This window comes from Dromiciops gliroides, chromosome 4 (assembly GCF_019393635.1).
Source record: "Dromiciops gliroides isolate mDroGli1 chromosome 4, mDroGli1.pri, whole genome shotgun sequence".
Classification (NCBI taxonomy): Eukaryota; Metazoa; Chordata; class Mammalia; order Microbiotheria; family Microbiotheriidae; genus Dromiciops; species Dromiciops gliroides.
In genome coordinates, this window is record NC_057864.1 from 409,313,346 (window position 1) to 409,331,330 (window position 17,985).

At 41.5% G+C, this 17,985-nt stretch overlaps 1 protein-coding gene across 3 annotated transcripts; it reads right to left on the reverse strand.

The window, feature by feature from the left end:
• Nucleotides 1–879: 879 nt before the first annotated feature.
• On the reverse strand, nucleotides 880–14,007 carry TBXT (T-box transcription factor T). 3 transcript variants are annotated; one of them, XM_043962978.1, is made up of 8 exons: nucleotides 13,802–14,007; nucleotides 12,514–12,778; nucleotides 11,495–11,629; nucleotides 9,597–9,658; nucleotides 9,408–9,469; nucleotides 6,902–7,075; nucleotides 4,082–4,211; nucleotides 880–1,153 (listed from the first exon to the last, which is right to left on the reverse strand). In XM_043962978.1, exons 1-8 carry the CDS (start codon nucleotides 14,005–14,007, stop codon nucleotides 880–882), a joined length of 1,308 nt encoding a protein of 435 aa, XP_043818913.1. The 3 variants fall into 3 exon arrangements, with proteins under 3 accessions (XP_043818913.1, XP_043818912.1, XP_043818914.1); XM_043962977.1 differs by having other exon boundaries at nucleotides 6,902–7,078; XM_043962979.1 differs by lacking the exon at nucleotides 6,902–7,075.
• Between the last annotated feature and the right edge of the window lie 3,978 nt (nucleotides 14,008–17,985).

Here is a 17,985-nt window from a genome sequence, read left to right on the forward strand (position 1 = left end):
CTTATGACTATCAAACAGCAAAACCACCTTAAAAGGTGGGGGATTTGATTTGCATAATAACAACTAGAGCAGCCAAAATTTGCATATTGCCTTTATTTAGCAGGAAATATTTCCTGCTGATTGTCTTTGATTTTTTTTTAGTAGAAGAGGGAATATAAGCATACAGTTGTGGTGTAATCTAACTATACAAATAACTGCAAATGCTCAAAATAATAACACTAGTAGGCTGAGAATTCCCAAATTTTGCAGTTCAACTAAATCTTGTGCAATCCTAATAGTTTCCAACTATCAACTTACTCTGTCTTTAAACAGCTCAACTACAATGATGTTCATTGCCATACAAAGTGACCTGGAAATTGATCCAAAGTAGCATTGATTTTTTTTTAATTAAACAGAAAAGAACAGTTCATTTAAAGAGGAACAGGTGTACTTAGACACCTCACTGACAAAAGGCCAATGGTGAACTGACATGAGGAAAATCATGTTTGGTGTCCAGATTTCGTTATCCAGTGTGGAGTGGTATCTTGTATTCCTGAAATTCCTAGGTCCCTGCCAACAAAGCTAGGTGAAAGCAGGCTGGCAAATACTTTTGTCCTAAATCCAATTCCCCTGTAATATGTAAAGAAGCCCAGGCCCAAACCCAAGTCTGAACAGTTGCTCCTCTTTTCCAGGAGTAGGAACTTCTTACTCTTGCTAAAACAGCAATCTAGCTTTTAAACTCCTTTTAAATGTAGTCCAAAACTCTTTTTCTACCCCTTTTAATCCCTGAAGCATTAAGAGAGATCTTTAGGAGTAGAACAAATCAACCCACAGGAATCAAGAGGAAACATCAACCAAAAAAGTCTGTGCAACTCTTTTTTTTTTTTTAAGTATCTTGATTTACATGGAAGGTGGTGATACAGGTGTCCACGAGGCTGCGAGGCGAGCATGTGCTGAGGCGTCATACTGGCTGTCTGGAATATCTGTGGCTGCAACACTGCCTTCATACAGTGGCGATCCAGAGGAAGAGGAGGCTGAAACTGCATGGGGCAGGGGCGGGTAATGTGCAGTGGAGCCCCGCAAAAACTGAGCTCCCAGCCCATTGGACATCCCTGCTGATTGAGCCACTGGTGTGATAGTGCTGTTACTCACGGACCACAAGTTAGGATACTGACTGGAATGAAAAAAAACCACAGACACACAAAAACCACAAGTGAGTAAAGAGAGCTGGGATGCTAGACACTAGAGGGGAGAGCATGTGGGTTTTTTTGTTTGTTTTTGTTTTTGTTTTTCTTAAGTGAGGCAATTGGGGTTAAGTGACTTGCCCAGGGTCACACAGCTAGTAAGTGTTAAGTGTCTGAGGTCGGATTTGAACTCAGGTACTCCTGAATCCAGGGCCAGTGCTTTATCCACTGCGCCACCTAGCCGCCCAGGAGAGCATGTGTACAGGAGGGACATACACACACACACACACACACAAATCCTGTTTGTAACCATAAGAACTTGTATATCTAAATATTTTCCCAAAGCAGGGTGAGAGAGATAAAAGTAGGGCAGGAGGAGGAGAAGGAGGATGATGATAGAAGCTAACATTTATATATCACTTTAAAGTTTGCAGAGGGGTTTTTGTTTGTTTGTTTTGCATTTATCTCATTTGACTCTCACAACACCCTCATAGGGCTGGTGCTATTATTACTCCCATTTAACAGATGAGGAAACTGAGGCTGAGAGAGATTGTTACTTGCAGAGATATACAGATAAAGCATCTTGAGAAAAGATCTGAGCTCTGGTTTTCCAGGAATCTGACCCTCTTTCAATAAGCTTCTCTTTTCTCATTTTGATTCCTTTTCAGTGGGTGGAGATGCTAAAGCACAAATGACTTATCTAATTGTACATAAGCAATACACAATAAGCATTTGATGAATTCAGCTAAACCACAAACATCTATTCAGTCTCTGTTGTGTGCAGAGCACTAAATTAGGGCTAGGAGATAATAATATTTGTATCTCAATTGAAGTTTATTATTGAAAGGGGAGGAATATGAAAGAGACATAACCAACTGTATTCAAAGAGGGAAAGGCTTTACCAGCTTGGGGTATCTGGAAAGGCATTTGAGTTGTTATATGTCAAGTAAGATTCAAAAATGCCATAGAGGCAGGGAAGTGACAAGGAAAATCTGGGGGAAATGACAGGCTGGTTATAGTCCATCCAGTTCAGAATGTCAAGAGCATATAGGGGATCACTGTCAAGATCAAATCTGGAAAGGTATGATAGTTCCAGATTGTAGAGGGCCTTGAACTAGCATCTAAGTCTCCTGATTCCCACTGCTATAACCTTTAAAACTCACACTACCTGAAAAAATTTCTTCACCTATGAAAGGAAGTCATAATAAGCCAGGGACCAGTTCAGTGTTATTTTGTGCCCTCAGTTACCCATAGTCAAAGCTCTTCTATCTTGGTAGTTTGCACTGAGAGTCAGCAGGCCTGGGTTCTGATCCTAGCTCTGCCGAAGATGTCCAAAGATACTTCCATAAATACTGAGGGAAAACTTAGATGGTTAACACCCAGATATCAAGCTACAGGAGATTACAATTGGGTAGCAGATATACAATGCGTACATCTAAATAAGTAACTTATAAAAGGGAACCTCTTGGCATAGTGAGAAGCTCACAGAGCTAAGAGTCATAATCACAGGGGCAGCTAGGTGGCGCAGTGGATAGAGCACGGGCCCTGGAGTCAGGAGGACCTGAGTTCAAATCCAGCCTCAGACACTTGACCTTACTAGCTGTGTGACCCTGGGCGAGTCACTTAACCCCCAATACCTCACAAAACAAAAACAAAAGAGTCATAATCACAGAATTTTGAGAAATTGGATGGAGGAGATAGAAAAAGGAAACAAGCATTTGTTAGATATGGGGCACTGCATTAAAGTGCTTTACAAATAAGTTTACATTTGATCTTCACAAAAAACCTGTGGGGTGGGTGCTCTTATTACCTTCCCCATTTTACAGTTGAGGAAACTGAGGCTGACAGAAATTAAGTGGCTTAATCTAGAGTCAAACAGTAAGTGTCTGAGGCCAAATTTTAACTCAGCAACCATGAAAAGAATCCCTATCATAATCCATCTTGTGGCTGAAGCCCTCCAAGGAGGGGATCCGATCCCATCACCTTTTGAGGAAGCCCATTTCACTTTTGTATGGCTCTAATTGTCAGAAAGTTTTGTTTTATTTTTTTCTCATCATTAAAACTAAAGTTGGCCCCTTTGCATCGTCCTCCTAAGGCTTCTGGTTGTGTTCTCTGGGAACAAAAAACCAAATCTAATCCCTCTCTTCTACAATATCCCTTCCTATACTTGGAATACAGCCATCATATCTGCCCTCAGTCTTCTCTAACTAGCTGTGCAACCTTGGAAACAAGTTACTTAGAACCTTTCTGAGGCCTCAGCATCATCATCTATAAAATGAATCAGGGTTACTTCATCTGAATAAAAAATGAGGGGGGCTGGACCTCTAGGTCCACCTCTACAGTGTGTAGTCATTATAGCCATAACCGATCACAAGAAGTAATTCTATTTCTTCCTGACTTCGAAGTCCTTGCCCTGAGCCAGAGGCCTTGAGGCACTTAGCAACATTTCCATCAATAAGTCTTCTGTCCATTTCTTCCAGCCCCACCCACTCCCCCAACACCCAAATCCATTCACTAACTCTTTCAAAACAGGAGCTGCATAATGAGATTCCCTGTTACTAAGTGGGGTAAAAATAATGTTAAAGGATTAAATGAGAATGGAGAGGTATTCATATCTTTCCATCACCATAAGGGGGCACTGCCTCAAAGCTGAACCTGGGCCAGAGCATAAGGTGAGAGCTACCTTCCCTCTGCCCCAATCCCCTAGCCTGCTAGCTCTGCAGCCTGCATCAAAGGGGCTCCTGGCTGTTGTTCTTCTCTGCAGGTACTAAGGCTAACCAGAAGGGCAAGTAGCATGGAGGAGGCTAGCTCCCTTCTGAAATAACAAGAAAGCATGGGCCTCATGCAACGTACCAACCATAAAAGGTCCAAACTAGGATGCTATACAGTCTTTGAAGCAATACAGATATCATTCTTACCTAGAACCTGGAGATGTGCTGGTGCTGTGACTCATGGGCAGCATACTGGTGTGGGTGGGCATTCCAAGACTGGACCAGTTGTCATGGGATTGAAGCATGGACAGACAGGCAGAAGAATTGTCAGAATAGGCTAGAGAATGGGTGGGGGGGAAAAAAGATTACTGGGACATCTCCTAAACAAAAAAGGCAACTTGATACCAAATTAAAAATATTAATCAATACAATTATGTCAAACAATTGATAAATTCAAATTATCATTATCCACCAGAGGCATCTGTTTACATGCTCTATGACAATACTTTTTGACTAGTTTAAGACCTGTGTCAATTATGTGAGCTTATTCATCAGCTGGTGTTAGAAGGCATACCTTAGAAGTACTAAGATCTTTTTAGATGGACATTTTGGTAAGCAGAGGAAACATTCTACGAGCCTAAAACTGCTTTTTTGGGGTGGGGGAAAGATTCCATAAATAAATTGTGTACAGGGGAAGGAATTACTACTAAGTGGTAAGAAATGATGCATAAATACAGAGAAATACAGGGAGACAAATGAAGTGATAGAGAACAAGTAACAATATTAGAACAGTGCATATATTAAGACTGTCACAAAATAAAACCAAGGTCAAAATCTGACCCAAGACATATTAAGAACTGGAAGGCAACAGGAGTTGTTGCTCTTAATTTGGTAAAGCTAATTAATTTGATTTTTTAAAAAAGTAAAATGAAAATCATTTGAAGCTTATGGGTTCTCAATGTTACCATTTAAAACAATTTTCTCTGAATGTTTTTGTTGAGGGCTTAAATTTAAAATCTTAGGTTCCTTCTCTGACAGCTGGCTGTGTGACCTTGGGCAAGTCACTTACATTCCTTGGGCCTCAGTTTCTTTAGATATGAAATTAAGGTGCTAAAGTAAAGCACCTGTGAGGTCCCTTCTGGCTGTAGGCCGAGGTCTTCTTGTTGTTCAGTTGGTTTTAGTCATATCTGACTCTTTGTGACCACATTTGGGGTTTTCTTGGCAAGGATATTGGAGTGGTTTGCCATTTCCTTCTCCAGCTCATTTTACAAATGAGGAAACTGAGGCACAGGGTTAAGTGTCTTTCCCAGGGTCATAGTAAGTGCCTGAGGCCAGATCTGAATTCAAGACTATGAGTCTTTCTGACTTTAGTCCTGGTACTCTATCCACTGTGCTGTCCAGGTCTATTGATTAATTAAAAAAAAATTAAAATAGAGAAAGATTAAGCACTTGGTTGACCTAAAGGCAGCCTTATTTATCAAATATCATCTAATTTATTTTGCCACATTGTTTTTAGGGGCTGACTTGGTGACAGAAGTACCACTTCATGGTGACAACTAGGCCTTTCTTATTGGTACCATCATTAAAGTCAACAGATGTTGTTGAGAGCCCCCTTTGGAGGCAGTAGAAAGGTACCAGGGAAACCCATCATTCTTCTCTTTATGCTCCACTATGGCTTGAGCTAGTAATGTCAGGGAAAGATCTAAAAGGCCCCCTCCTGGGTCAAAGAGTAATAATGACAAGAATTTATTGTTCTCCTGATACTGGGGGGTAAAGGAAGGAACCATATCATCCCTATTCTTGAGGACATTTCCAAATCTATTTGAGAATAAAAAGGATATCTATGAAATCAGCAGAGTATATAACTTATCCAAATCAAAGTTTTTTAAGTTGGGGTCCATGAACATGTTTTTAAAAATATTTTTGTAACTGACTATATTTCAACATAAATGGTTACCTTTGTAATCCTACAAAATTTATTTTATGCATTTAAAAATATATATATTGTGAAAGTGCATCCATGATGAAAGAAGTTTGAGTGCCTGTATTAAGTAGCATATATGAAATATAATGCAGGACAGACTATACACAAGTTCTGAGAAGACGGGAGGCAAAGCATTGAAATCCAAGTTTGGTTGTAAGTCAGGAACCACTTCCAGGAGGACAAATGTCATGGTTCCAGTTGAGTTTTAGTTGGAAGAGAGAAATCCCTTGTCAAAGACATTTATGGTTTTTTGTATTCGATTTTACAAAAATAAACAAAGATTATTGTATTGTGTCTGATGTAATGCCTCCCTTAACAGGTCCCCAAGAATTCATATAGAGTCCAACTGCCCCCTTCATGCTGTTGGGAGATGTTCCTATAGGGTAGAGAAAGCAGAGCAGTTGTACTTGGTAAGTACCACTCATTTTGGTCAAACCGTTTGATGGAACAAGAGATATTCTAGAAGCTATGTTCCTGACTGACTTGGGGTGACTTTTGTTAATGGTTTTCCATATCATTTTATTTTTATTCATTTATTTATTTGTTCATTCATTTATTCATTTTATCTATCTATCTATTCATTCACTCATTTATTTATTTATTTTTGCAGGGCAATGAGGGTTAAGTGATTGGCCCAGGTTCACACAGTTAGTAAGTGTCAAATGTCTGAGGCCAGATTTGAACTCAGGTCCTCCTGATTCCAGGGCTGATGCTTTATCCACTGCACGACCGATCTGCCCCCCACAATATCCTTTTATTTTGCATGAGTAAGATATACTGGCACCCTCAGGTTTCATATGCATTCCAGAAAAAAATAACCAAAAAGTATAAGTAGGGAATTAATCTTACTCATCCCTCCTTGCCCCACTTCCCTCTCCCAGGTCTATGTCTATGTGCAATCACTCCCTTCCCAAAAGGCAGGCCAAACTGGGTTCATAAGTGTTTAGAAAACAGGCCTCTTGCCTCTCCTAAAGCTTGCAATAGACTGTTTCAAAATCAATATCTTTTGGTTACTACCAACTAATCACACACATCAGACTTACTTGGAGAGTTGTTCCGATGAGCATATGGGTTGGGATAGGGAGACGATCGGTGGTTCCTCAGGGTGGGGTACCGTTCACAGCCATGTGTAGAAGATAGTGCTAAAGGTGCTCCAAGCTGAGCATGGGGATTGGGAGGTGGACAAAGGGTCCCAGTTCCAGGAAGAAGCCACCCACCTACTGTGAAAGAGAAGAATATTGCATAACCTTTGGTCAGATTATTCATCAGAAAATGCGGAAGATGAAAGATCTGTAAGTTTTATATTGTTTTGGAAAATGCATAGTTTTGCTCATTATAAACTATATTTATTTTGTAAATATTTCCATCAGACTTAGGATCTCCTTTCTTCCTTATTTCCCCTGAACTAGCTTCAGATCAACTTTCATGTGACCAGCCTAGTTATGTAGAAAGTAAAAATGAATCAGAAAATGTATGTGCTAGGTATAAAAGCAGGAACTCAATGTCTGAATCAGCCAGATGGCAAAATTTGACTTTAAATCTTCCCTATCCCCCAAATACTGACTTTTAGTATTTTTTAAGTATGTACAATTTTAGCACTGTGAATAACTGCATAAAATGAAGATCACAACCTCTCCATACCTTAAAAAAGAAGTCAAAGATTTGTAATTAAAAGAATCATCATTTAGAGAACCCAGGTCACATGTCAAAAATGCTATGAGATCTTTGGAAGATCCCCAAATACTTTCTTTCCTCATATTTTCTGTCTCTGTCTGTATCTCTCTCTCTCTCTCTCTCTCTCTCTCTCTCTCTCTCTCTCTCTCTCTCTCTCTCTCTCCCTGTTTCTGTCTCTCTCTGTCTCTCTCTCTGTCTCTCTCTCTGCCTCCCTCTCTCTCTGTCTCTCTCTGTCTCTGTCTCTCTCTCTCACACACACACACACCCACCAGTAATTTGAAATCTATTTTTTCTTCCATTTCCTTTTGGAAAAATGTGGCCACTTGTTTCAGAAAACCCCAAAAGGGGACAATTAATTTGGGTAAGGGAATGGCTCACAATTGCCAAACTCCAAAAAATTCTTTAGACAAGATCTAAGTGAGCTGAGCAGATAGACCCACAACATATGTGAAACCTCATCTGTGATCCCAGTTTGTTTATCATCTACTTTAAGTGGCTTTAAATACTTTTTGAGTTACTTTACAAGAGAGATTTTTTAAACTACAACAGGATAATAAACAGCTACATATTCAGAAGAGGAAAAAAAAGTTTTTAATCAGAAGTGTGTCATGTCTGTTAATCTCCTTGCTGTCACTTGAAATAACTAGCTGTAAGCTTGATGGTTCCAATAGTATAATTACTTTTAAACCTCAAACTCCCCCATCATTATTGTTTTGCCTGCATGAAGTACTTTCTAAAAATCTCTGATCTCTGCTCTACATAGAGGGAGTAAACTGATACACTTTAACACTGGGGCAGGGAAACAGTCCCTTCCTGATACACCCATAGGGCAAATGGACCCACAGGAGATGTGTAGAGAGCTCTGCTTGTCTAGAATTCACTCCCCACCCCCTTAACCCCCCCACCACCACCTGCAAAAAGAGTACCAAACTCAGAGCATCACATGAAGCCAAATCTTTTCACCTATCCTAGCAGCCATCTAGAGGCTACTTTTGACTGGTAAGCCGCCCCAGGCCTCACAAAAAGCACGGTCCAATTCAACTTTAACTTGGGTGCAATGCAGGGAAATTTTCCAGGCCCTACAGTGACTTGGGACTGGATTTAGAACTCCCAGGAACACTTAAGGCTAGATCTCCCCAAATCAAATCAGTCTTCCCAGTTTAAGAAAGATTCTTATTTCCTGCAGATCTTACCACAAAGTTTGTTCCTATGATATTCACCCACTATCAGCATCTATTAAGAAATGAACTCAGGGGCAGCTAGGTGGCGCAGTGGATAAAGCACTGGCCCCGGAGTCAGGAGGACCTGAATTCAAATCCAGCCTCAGACACTTAACACTTACTAGCTGTGTGACCCTAGGCAAGTCACTTAACCCCAATTGCCTCACCAAAAAAAAAAAAAAAAAAGAAAAGAAAAGAAATAAACTCTTGGGATGTGCATTTTCCCTTTGCCCCCTCCAGAAAAGGGCAAGACTTTGAAGCCCCTAGGGAATCTCTGTCTCTGTCTCTTTCTTTTCCTCTTCTCATTTTTCTGGCCCTGATTCTTCCCACCTGTTAAGCTGCTTCAGTATGTGTGTGTGAGGAGGCAGAAGTGAGTAATACCATAACCCTGTTCAAGTACAACTTCCCTAGTAACACAGGCTCACAGCCTGAGAAGTGCTTATCTTAACTGAAGAGGTAATTAGTACAGGCAAAATAGCAGCATTGTTCTTATCATGTTTCCCTGAGCCCTGTTCCCAGAAAAAGGACAATTTTCCTATCCTGTCCTCACTCAGTGACCCCCAAATCACTTTCCTTGTCTTCTAAATCTATCTCTATTTCCTAGGACTTAATAACAAGGTGTATTTTAAAACAAACAGTTCAGCGCAGAACATACATTGTGAGTATCCAGTCTGCTGGTTGTCTCCTGATTCTTCTAGTATATCTTTGTGATCACTTCTGTAAAATAATAATAATAATAATAATTTTGTTTAAAGAAAAGAAAACTCCCCAAAGGAATTTTAATAGAACTAATATTTGAGCTTCAGTATACTTTGCTAGGTGGATATAGTAGGAATTCTCTCACCTTTCCTTTGCATCAAGAAAAGCCTTTGCAAATGGATTGTATTTAATTTTAAGAGCTGTGATCTGAAAAACAACAAGAAATCGAATTTGCTAACATACTTTTGCATTGCTCCAGTATTAAATTTACTACTAAACAACACCCCACAAGAGATCAGCAATCAGAAAATATCCATATGAATTTCTTCTATAAAAAAAATTTTTGTGACAAATGATGATGTTCTAAAGAAAATATCCATGAGTATCATTCACAGACATTTGATTATAGCCAGTTTCCTGAAGAAGATTCACCCTAATAATTATTTACAAAAATTATCTAATTGTTTAATGGCCTCAGACACGTTTTGGGTGTATACAATGTCAAATGAGTCCTTCCAAATAAAACCTACATCTTCTCTGCTAGATTCTAATTTGGCCATGTACAGTTATCACATTTGTTAAATAACTGTCAAATCTCCAGGGCACTTTTTGTTGCATAAATTCTGTCAGGGAAACAGAAATTATTGACATCTCTATCAAATCCTTGCCAAGATTTTACCCAGAATTATCCAAACAAAAGGTTCTATACTGGACGGAGAGGCTCTTTCTCCTTAAGGGTCAAAAGAAGATTTTATAGTCTTCTTTCCTTATTGGACAACTCTAACAAGCAGGAACTTCTTCCTACATATACTTTAACTTCCGCTCATTAAGAGCTGGAAGGGATCTTATCTGTCCATCTAGTCTAAGCTCTCTCATTTTACAGACTAGGAAACTGAAATCAAGAGGGGTAAAATGATTTGCCCACAGGTACCAAGCAGCAGAGTTTCAATCCAAATCCTCTCAACTCCAGATGCAACATTCTCATAGAATTCAATAAATGGTATGCCTTGTCATTTTTTAAATTCCACAAAGACAAAACAAACAAACAAAACAAAATGCCTGTCTTTTTTCCCCTATTTACTTTAAGTATTGTATTACTACATTTGTTGATACTTATATGACATTTTGGGCAGCTAGGTGACAAAGTGGTTAGAGCACCCAGCCTGGAGTCAGGAAGACTCATCTTTCTGAGTTCAAAATCTGAGCTCAGACATTTATACTAGCTGTGTGATCCTGGGTAAGGCACTTAACCCTGTTTACCTCACTTTCCTTATCTATATAAGGAGCTGGAGAAGGAAATGGCAAGCCACTCCAGTATCTATGCCAAGAAAATCCCAAATAGGATCACAAAAAGTCAGACATGACTGAAAAACAACTGAGCAACAACATATAACACTTTAACTTTTTATATTGTGTTTTACTCACATTATTTCATTTATGGATATTTCAAACATGGATAGTTCCAATGAGAGGCAAACTAGCCTGGCCTAGTGGATGGACACCTGGTCTTGAGGGTGAGGGCTACTGGCCTCAGAACCGTACTTGCTGCTGACCTGGGGCAAGTCACTTAACCCCTCAGGACCTCAGGTCACTCTCTAAGATTAGAAGCTATAGATTTGTAGACTACTTTAGTATAGAGAATTTCTTCATCCAAAGAGTTCCATAGCTATGAAATCACAGACCAAGAACCAAACTTTATCATATTATTTCATTTTAAATTAGATCCTTTCCCTCCTATTTCTCTTAGGTATCTCCTCCAAGGTATTCAAAATGATTTGTATGCTTTGAAATACAATAGTCCAGGGGTAAGCACTTTTAAAGGTTTAAACAGAAAACAATCTCAGTCCCCCTCTCTCCCTTACTCCAAAATACCATTGCCCAAATAGCGGAGCCAAATGTGATCCCTTTAAAAAGGTGGTCCAATGGTTGTTTGTCTTATCTCTCCTCCCCCCCACCCCCATCCTCTTCTTTGTAGGGAGCTCCAAGTTCCAATTTTCTGAGAGTGGAATCCCAAGCAAAGCAATTCTGAATAGTTCTTCCTACCTCCTCATTCTGGTATGCGGTGACTGCTATAAATTGGGTCTCAGGAAAGGAGTGGCTGGTTATCATGCGCTGGGGCCCACCGACTCTCACTATGTGGATTCGGGGCTCATACTTGTGTAAAGAGTTCAGCATGATCTGAGGAAGGCAGAAGTCCTCCATTAGCATACACAGTGAAGAAAACAGCTTTATCAGAAAGAGAAGTCAATCATTTAAAACAATCATGCTTTGAGGAGGAAGATGGCCATTCCAGAACCCAGCATGCATGTCCTAAGCATAGCCAATCCAGCCCAAACCAAAGAATGTTTTTGTTATGAAAAAAAGTCCTTTTGGCCGATACCTCTCAAAGCATTTATTGATGTTGCTTTGAAGGACCCTCTTTTTATAAAGAGGTATGAGAAATATGCTACACAAATACCATTCAACTCAATGAAAACCAATCAGAAAAGTCTTTGGTTTGGAAGAATTAAGAAATGAGGTCTCCATAATAGCTAGGGATGCCCTTAAAAGCTTGGGTTTGTTTTGAAGCTTGGCAGGAAACAAAGTCTTCCACTAACTATTCCCAACCACAAAGGAGAAGACAATTAGAAAACCAATTTTTATTTACTACAGGTTGAAACAAGCTTCAAGTTGTAAATGTTACAGGAGACATTTAGTTTTACTAGGACAAATGTTTATAATCAAACTCAATATATACCCCTAGCCTTAGGAAACCTGAGATCTGCATGTGGGGTGGGATTGGAGAGTTACACAGTAACCAATATCTCTCATATAATCCTGAAATTTAGGCTTCTTTTTCCTCTCCTCCTGCCCACCTCCATTTTAGACAGACTTGGTGTTACTGTTATCAGCTTTATAGAAATAAGACATTAAATCTTGAATCAGGAAAGGGAAGGGGTAGGACTCTTTTGCCTGAAGAGATTGATCACTGAGTGGCTCCCTCCTGTGTCTGTCCATCTGTCCTCTCAGCTTAGAACCCACTTCCCCACCCAAGAGTCTGTCAAGGTGAGGCCAGGACCTACCTGCCCCCCTCCATTTAATTTGTTGGTGAGTTTGACTTTGCTGAAGGAGACAGGTGCCTTCATCCAATGAGCTCCAAAGTTTGGTGAATCTGGGTGAATGTAGACACAGCTTGGGGCCTGTGGTTCTGGTTTGCCCCCTGGCACCCACTCCCCATTCACATATTTCCAGCGGTGATTGTCTGCAGCCACGAAGTCCAGCAGAAAAGAGTACATAGCATTGGGATCTAGGCCAGATACATTCACCTTCAGCACCGGAAACATTCTCCTGGAAAGGGGGAGAAGCAACCAGGAGAGGGCCAGAGATGAGGGAGGATGGGGTAGGGGAAGGCAATGAGAGGTGGAGCTGTTTGTTCTGCTCACAGAATTCTTTTCCTATTATGTAGCAAGTGCTTAGTGTTTAAATTGATGACCCTCAGAGTCTAGCAAGGGTGGCTCACTTACTTGCTCCCGTTTCTTGGCTAGCTGTAGAGATACTATGAAAAAAGGTGGGCAATTTCAGGAATTTCAGGAATAGAGGAAGAAAAGTTGAGGGGGGTGGGAAGTAGAGAGGGAGGAGAAGAGGAAGAACCGAAAGTTAGGAAGCCCAACACTTCCACTGAAGTATTCCAACTTCCTGACACACTCCCTCCAATTCCCATAGGGCTGGTGACTGTGTATGAGAAAGTATATATGCATATCAATCCAGGGCCCTGGGTTTTCAAGCTAACAAATCCTTGAGGCCTAGCTCAAATCTGCAGTCTAGAGTGAATGTGTGTGTGTGTAAAAGAGGGTTAGGGTGAGGTTGGGAGGACCAATATTTCCCAGAAGAAAAAAAGGAGGCAAAAAATCTTTTCTTTCTCCCCCAGAAACTGAACTCCATATTCACAACCTTTCAAAGTGAGTCTCCAGACTGCAGAAATGTAGACTTGCCCCCTAAATTAGAGGGCTTACCCTCCATCACCCAGAAACCGAGTCACAAGATTGGAGATTTAAGAGCTGGATGAGACCTCTGGGGAAATCTAATCCAATGCTCTCATTTTACAGAAGAGGAAACTGATACCCAGAGAGATGAGTGGCTTGCCCAAGATGACACAGGTAAAGCAATAGCAGACCTGAGATTCAAACCCCTCCAATTCTATTGGGCAAAGCTGGTCAGGAACGCCAGAGGCCAGTACAAGTTGGCAAAGGAAGAGGGTCAGTAACTGTGTCCTCGTGAAGGGGAGAGAAGTCTGGGGAGGCTGAGAGCAGAGTGAAAGAAGAGAGTTTGGAGCAGGAGGGTCGGGAAATGGGGATGCGGAGCTCCACTTACCTGCCATTCTTCGTCACGATCATCTCGTTGGTGAGCTCCTTGAAGCGGAGCCAGAGTTCATTCTCCTCCAATGTGACGCGCAGCGCGCTCTCTGTGGGGTCCCCCTTCTCGCTACCAGCCTGCAACTCATTCTCCACAGCACTCAGCAGATGGTCCACTCGGTACTGCAGGCTCTTCCCAGAGCTTTCCGTGTTGGGGGAGCTCATCATCTCACTCTCTGCTCCCCCTCCCCACCCCCCCACCCCTCCCCCCACCCCCAAAGGTCCAACTCACTCTCCGAGAGCCACCTTCAGCTATACCAGATTGCCACCTTTCCAAGAAAACTCAGCGCAGGAAGGAGTTGCGAAGTCTCCCAGCGCACAGCTGCAAACTTGGAAGGAGTGGGTAGATAGAAATTGGGGGGAGGGGGTCAGGGGAAAGGGGAGGGGGGAATAAAGTGAATTCCACTTGAACTCTCCGTACGTGAGACAGAAACTGGTCTTAGGGGTAGTAATTATGCCCCCCATAAATAGAGCCCATGTGGCCCTGGGAAGAGGGGACATGCCTGATTGGACAAGAGTACTCTTTGATGTGCTTGGCCCTGGGGACCGATTGGCTGGCCGCGGCCATATCAGAACTGAGCCCGAGGAAAGCCTGTGATGTTAATTGCCGCCAGTGGGATCCCGCGAGGTTGTTTCATGTAAATTCCCCTCCCTAACCCTTCTTCCCCCTCCCTTCCCAAGTCTCTACACACCCACCCACACCCCACCCCCTCCGCCTTCCCCAAAATGTTTGCACCTCTATCAAAGCCGCTGGAATCCGCCACTGCAGCCGCCGTGGAGGAGGAAATGCTCAGCCCCATAACTTGCCGCCTCCTGGCCCTCAATTCATACATTCATTGCAGAGGCATTGACACTTCTCTATTTTTGCTCCTCTCTTCACCCACCCCCACCTCCTACCCCTGCCGGTCTTGTCTTCTCTCTCTCCTAGTCCACCCTCTCCCAGCAGGTTTGAAAGCATGGGGCAAAGGCCAGAGATTTAAATTTGTGGTCTCACCTGGAGATCTGAGAGCAACAGTCCTTAGGAGATGCAAGTCAATTTTTCCCTTCAAAACACGCCAACTCCTTGGTAGCACCTGGTTGCTGGCTGGCTTGCTATAAGCAATAGACGGAGCTTCTCTGGGTTTTATTCACAGATACGAAGTTGGAGACTTTCTAGAGTAACTTTCACCGACTACACACATTGAAGATTGGGTCTGAACTGGCTGGCCCTCCTTAGGAAGCTGCAACTCCTTATCAGCGATGGGAAATTCACACAAATGTGTTCGTTTATTTACCAAGGGGCTACCCGGTAGTCCAAACACACATTAAGTTGAACTTTCAAAACTTTTTTGTTCTGTGTTCCACGACTAAACATTTCGATTTCATTGCATATTCGTGCATTGATTATTGACTGGGGGAGGGGGGGCCGTCTTTATTTCTTTCATTTTTCGGATATGACTAGACTACTGAGCTCGGGACCCAAGAGCAGGATTTAAGAAGACAAGGTGGAAGGGGTTCATTTATTCCCACCCACACGCAGGGTTTGGGAATTGCTCCCAGCTCAGAGTACTTTGCATTCTCTGCTGCAGTCGGTGGTGTGAGGAGAGGTTTATTACCTTTCGGTGAGAACCTCTGGATGTAGGGAGAAGGAGAGGTGACAATGAGCAGGAAATAGTTCAATGGGGTCTCTTTAAACAATAACAATCCCTTTAAACAGGAGCCCAAACAGGCGAGAGAAAGCAGAAGCCAGTGTAAAGCTGAGAATCTTTTTTTTTTTTAAACTCAGAAAACCTTTCCACATTTAAAGATCTGGCCTTGTTCCTTGATTTGAGTTGATTCAGGAAGCTTTGGGTTACAGACGCAGTTGTTCCTTGTAAAGTTTCTCCATCAACATCAAATCATCTATCCTCCTCCTCTCAGAAGAATAGAGGTGTCTAGTTTAGAGTAGTTCTACTACTACTACTCTATGTTAGGAGGTGGGATTTTCACGGTAACTGGAGGTCCTCACTTACTACTATCCTGGAAAGTTAATCGACCCTACACTACCTTTTTGAACATGCTCCTGCTATTTAGGTGGCGGGCTTCCAGAATTCAGATACATTCTGGAGATTATCTAGGACAAGGAAGGGTCTTTCCTTCCATCAATATGTCTAAACCTAAAGGGAGAACGTTATCAGAAGGGAATTAAACTCTTTGGTTTGTTAGAGCTGGAAGGAGGCTGGGCACAAACTTCTGCCATGGTTTGAACTGGCGGACAACCAATCTACTCTAGGGTGATAGCAGACTATCCCATCCCGGCGAGTTTTTCAGGGCTCTTCCCCTCGGGGGATGTAATCGACTTGCTTTATGTCCATTTACTTAAAACAGGAGTCTCGAAAATGTCTCTAATCAGAAGCTGTTATCCCATCCTCAATGCTCATTGCTAGAGTTTTACTCTCTTGGGAGAAAAGTGGACCAAGAAACGAATTATAAAAATTGTTCATTAAAACCAAAATGGTCTAAAATACCTTCCATCTGAATTCTTTTGGTTATTGTTTTTGCTTGGTCTACCTTGAGGAAATTTTTTTCTTTTAAAAATGGTGTCCTGAAAGAAATCATTCTACTTTAGATTTTCATTTTGTATTTTGTATTTTTTAAGGAAAAATGTCGGGCCATCGGGGGAGAGTAAGTGCACGTGAGAAAGTGAAGTTCTACACAAGGGAAGAACTCAATTGGGATGCGACAGTAGGGCCCAATTTCGTTTCATCCACGTTCACTCAGAGCTCTGTTTGCTTTGGTAAATGGTTTTCCCATTAGTTCATAAGAGCTAATGAATATTTGAAGAATCAGTAGATGATTTTGAAGTCTTTGTTTAGACCAGTTCTGAAGCCTAGGGGAAGTCAAGATGAAGCAAAAGTAAATTCACAACAGAAATATTAAGATTCCAAATATTGGAAAAGATATGGTAAGGCTTTCATAAAGACCAGCGGAGAAAAAAAGTGTCTTGAGATTCCTTAGCTAGGGAGTAGAGGAGTTCGAGAGGCTGGATGAGATGGGATTTTTCCTTCCTTTGAGTTACTTGTGTGTTCTCTGGTTTCCCAGTATTATTTCTTTCCTTCACTTTTTGCATCTCATTTTTTGGATCCTAATTGTTCTTTGGTTCTCAAGAGAAGACCACACTCTCAGCCTTTTCACTGAGAGCTGCAGTGCATGACCATTTACAGCCAAAAACTTCCTCCAAGCCCCAGCAGCAATAAAGACTTCCCAGTTTATAGCAATGTGTTCCCCACACTGGGGGTTGGGGCACTTCCAGCTGTTTCTTTCTCAAGGTCTGTCTGCCTTCTCATTGCTATGTCTCACCCACCCTGGGATATCAGTCGATATCATCAACATTGGACATGCTCCTTATTTTTCTTGCAATAAATAGGTTATGGACAGACACCTTGTCTGCCTACTTTCCTCACCTCACCTCTAGCCAATAAGCAAAGTAGCCTGACAAGCATTTTAAAAGCTAAACAATCTCTTCTCTCCACCCACCTCCCCAAACTGAGCTTCAATTATCTCCAATATGGGACATTGAGGGTCCCTCTCATTCTCTCCACCCTTTCTCTTCACTGAACAAAAAAACAATGATATAATGGGTCCCCGTGGCAGACATTAAAGGAGATGATTTGAGAGATCAGTAAAGATTATAATAAGCATGCAATGGAAGGGATTTCACAGAATTCAGATACATAAGTGAAAAGCTATGTTCTCCATATTTCTTTCTAAATTTATATGAGGTTTGGAGGGCTGTAGCTTTTCCAGTGATGATAATGAAAGGTTAGAGATTGTAGATTTAGAATGGAAGGGATCTTAGAGGTCATTTTAGTCCAATACCTTTATTTTACAGATGACAAAACTGGGGCCCAGAGATATCAAGTGACTTGCCCAAGGTGATGCAGATATTAACTTTCAGAGTTGGGATTCCAATGCAGTTCCTCTGATCCCACAGCCATGTGTTCTTCCACCATGTCAAGCTACCTAAAACTCATATTTACATAGTGTTCTAACATTCCTTAATATTGAGCCACTCAAAACAAAATTTATTCCAATAACTTTAGCATTCATAACAGTCTGTTCTAGTGTTTTCTACAGAAGTAGTCATTATATTCATTCCTCTTTTCCTTTTCCTTTTTTTTTTTT

Coding starts and splice junctions, on each gene's coding strand:
- TBXT (XM_043962977.1), bottom strand. CDS start 14,007: ATGAGCTCCCCCAACACGGAAAGCTCTGGGAAGAGCCTGCAGTACCGA. Junction 12,779..13,801: donor ATCGTGACGAAGAATGGCAG/GTAAGTGGAGCT, acceptor CCCCCTTTCCAG/GAGAATGTTTCCGGTGCTGA. Junction 11,630..12,513: donor AATTAAATGGAGGGGGGCAG/GTAGGTCCTGGC, acceptor TGCCTTCCTCAG/ATCATGCTGAACTCTTTACA.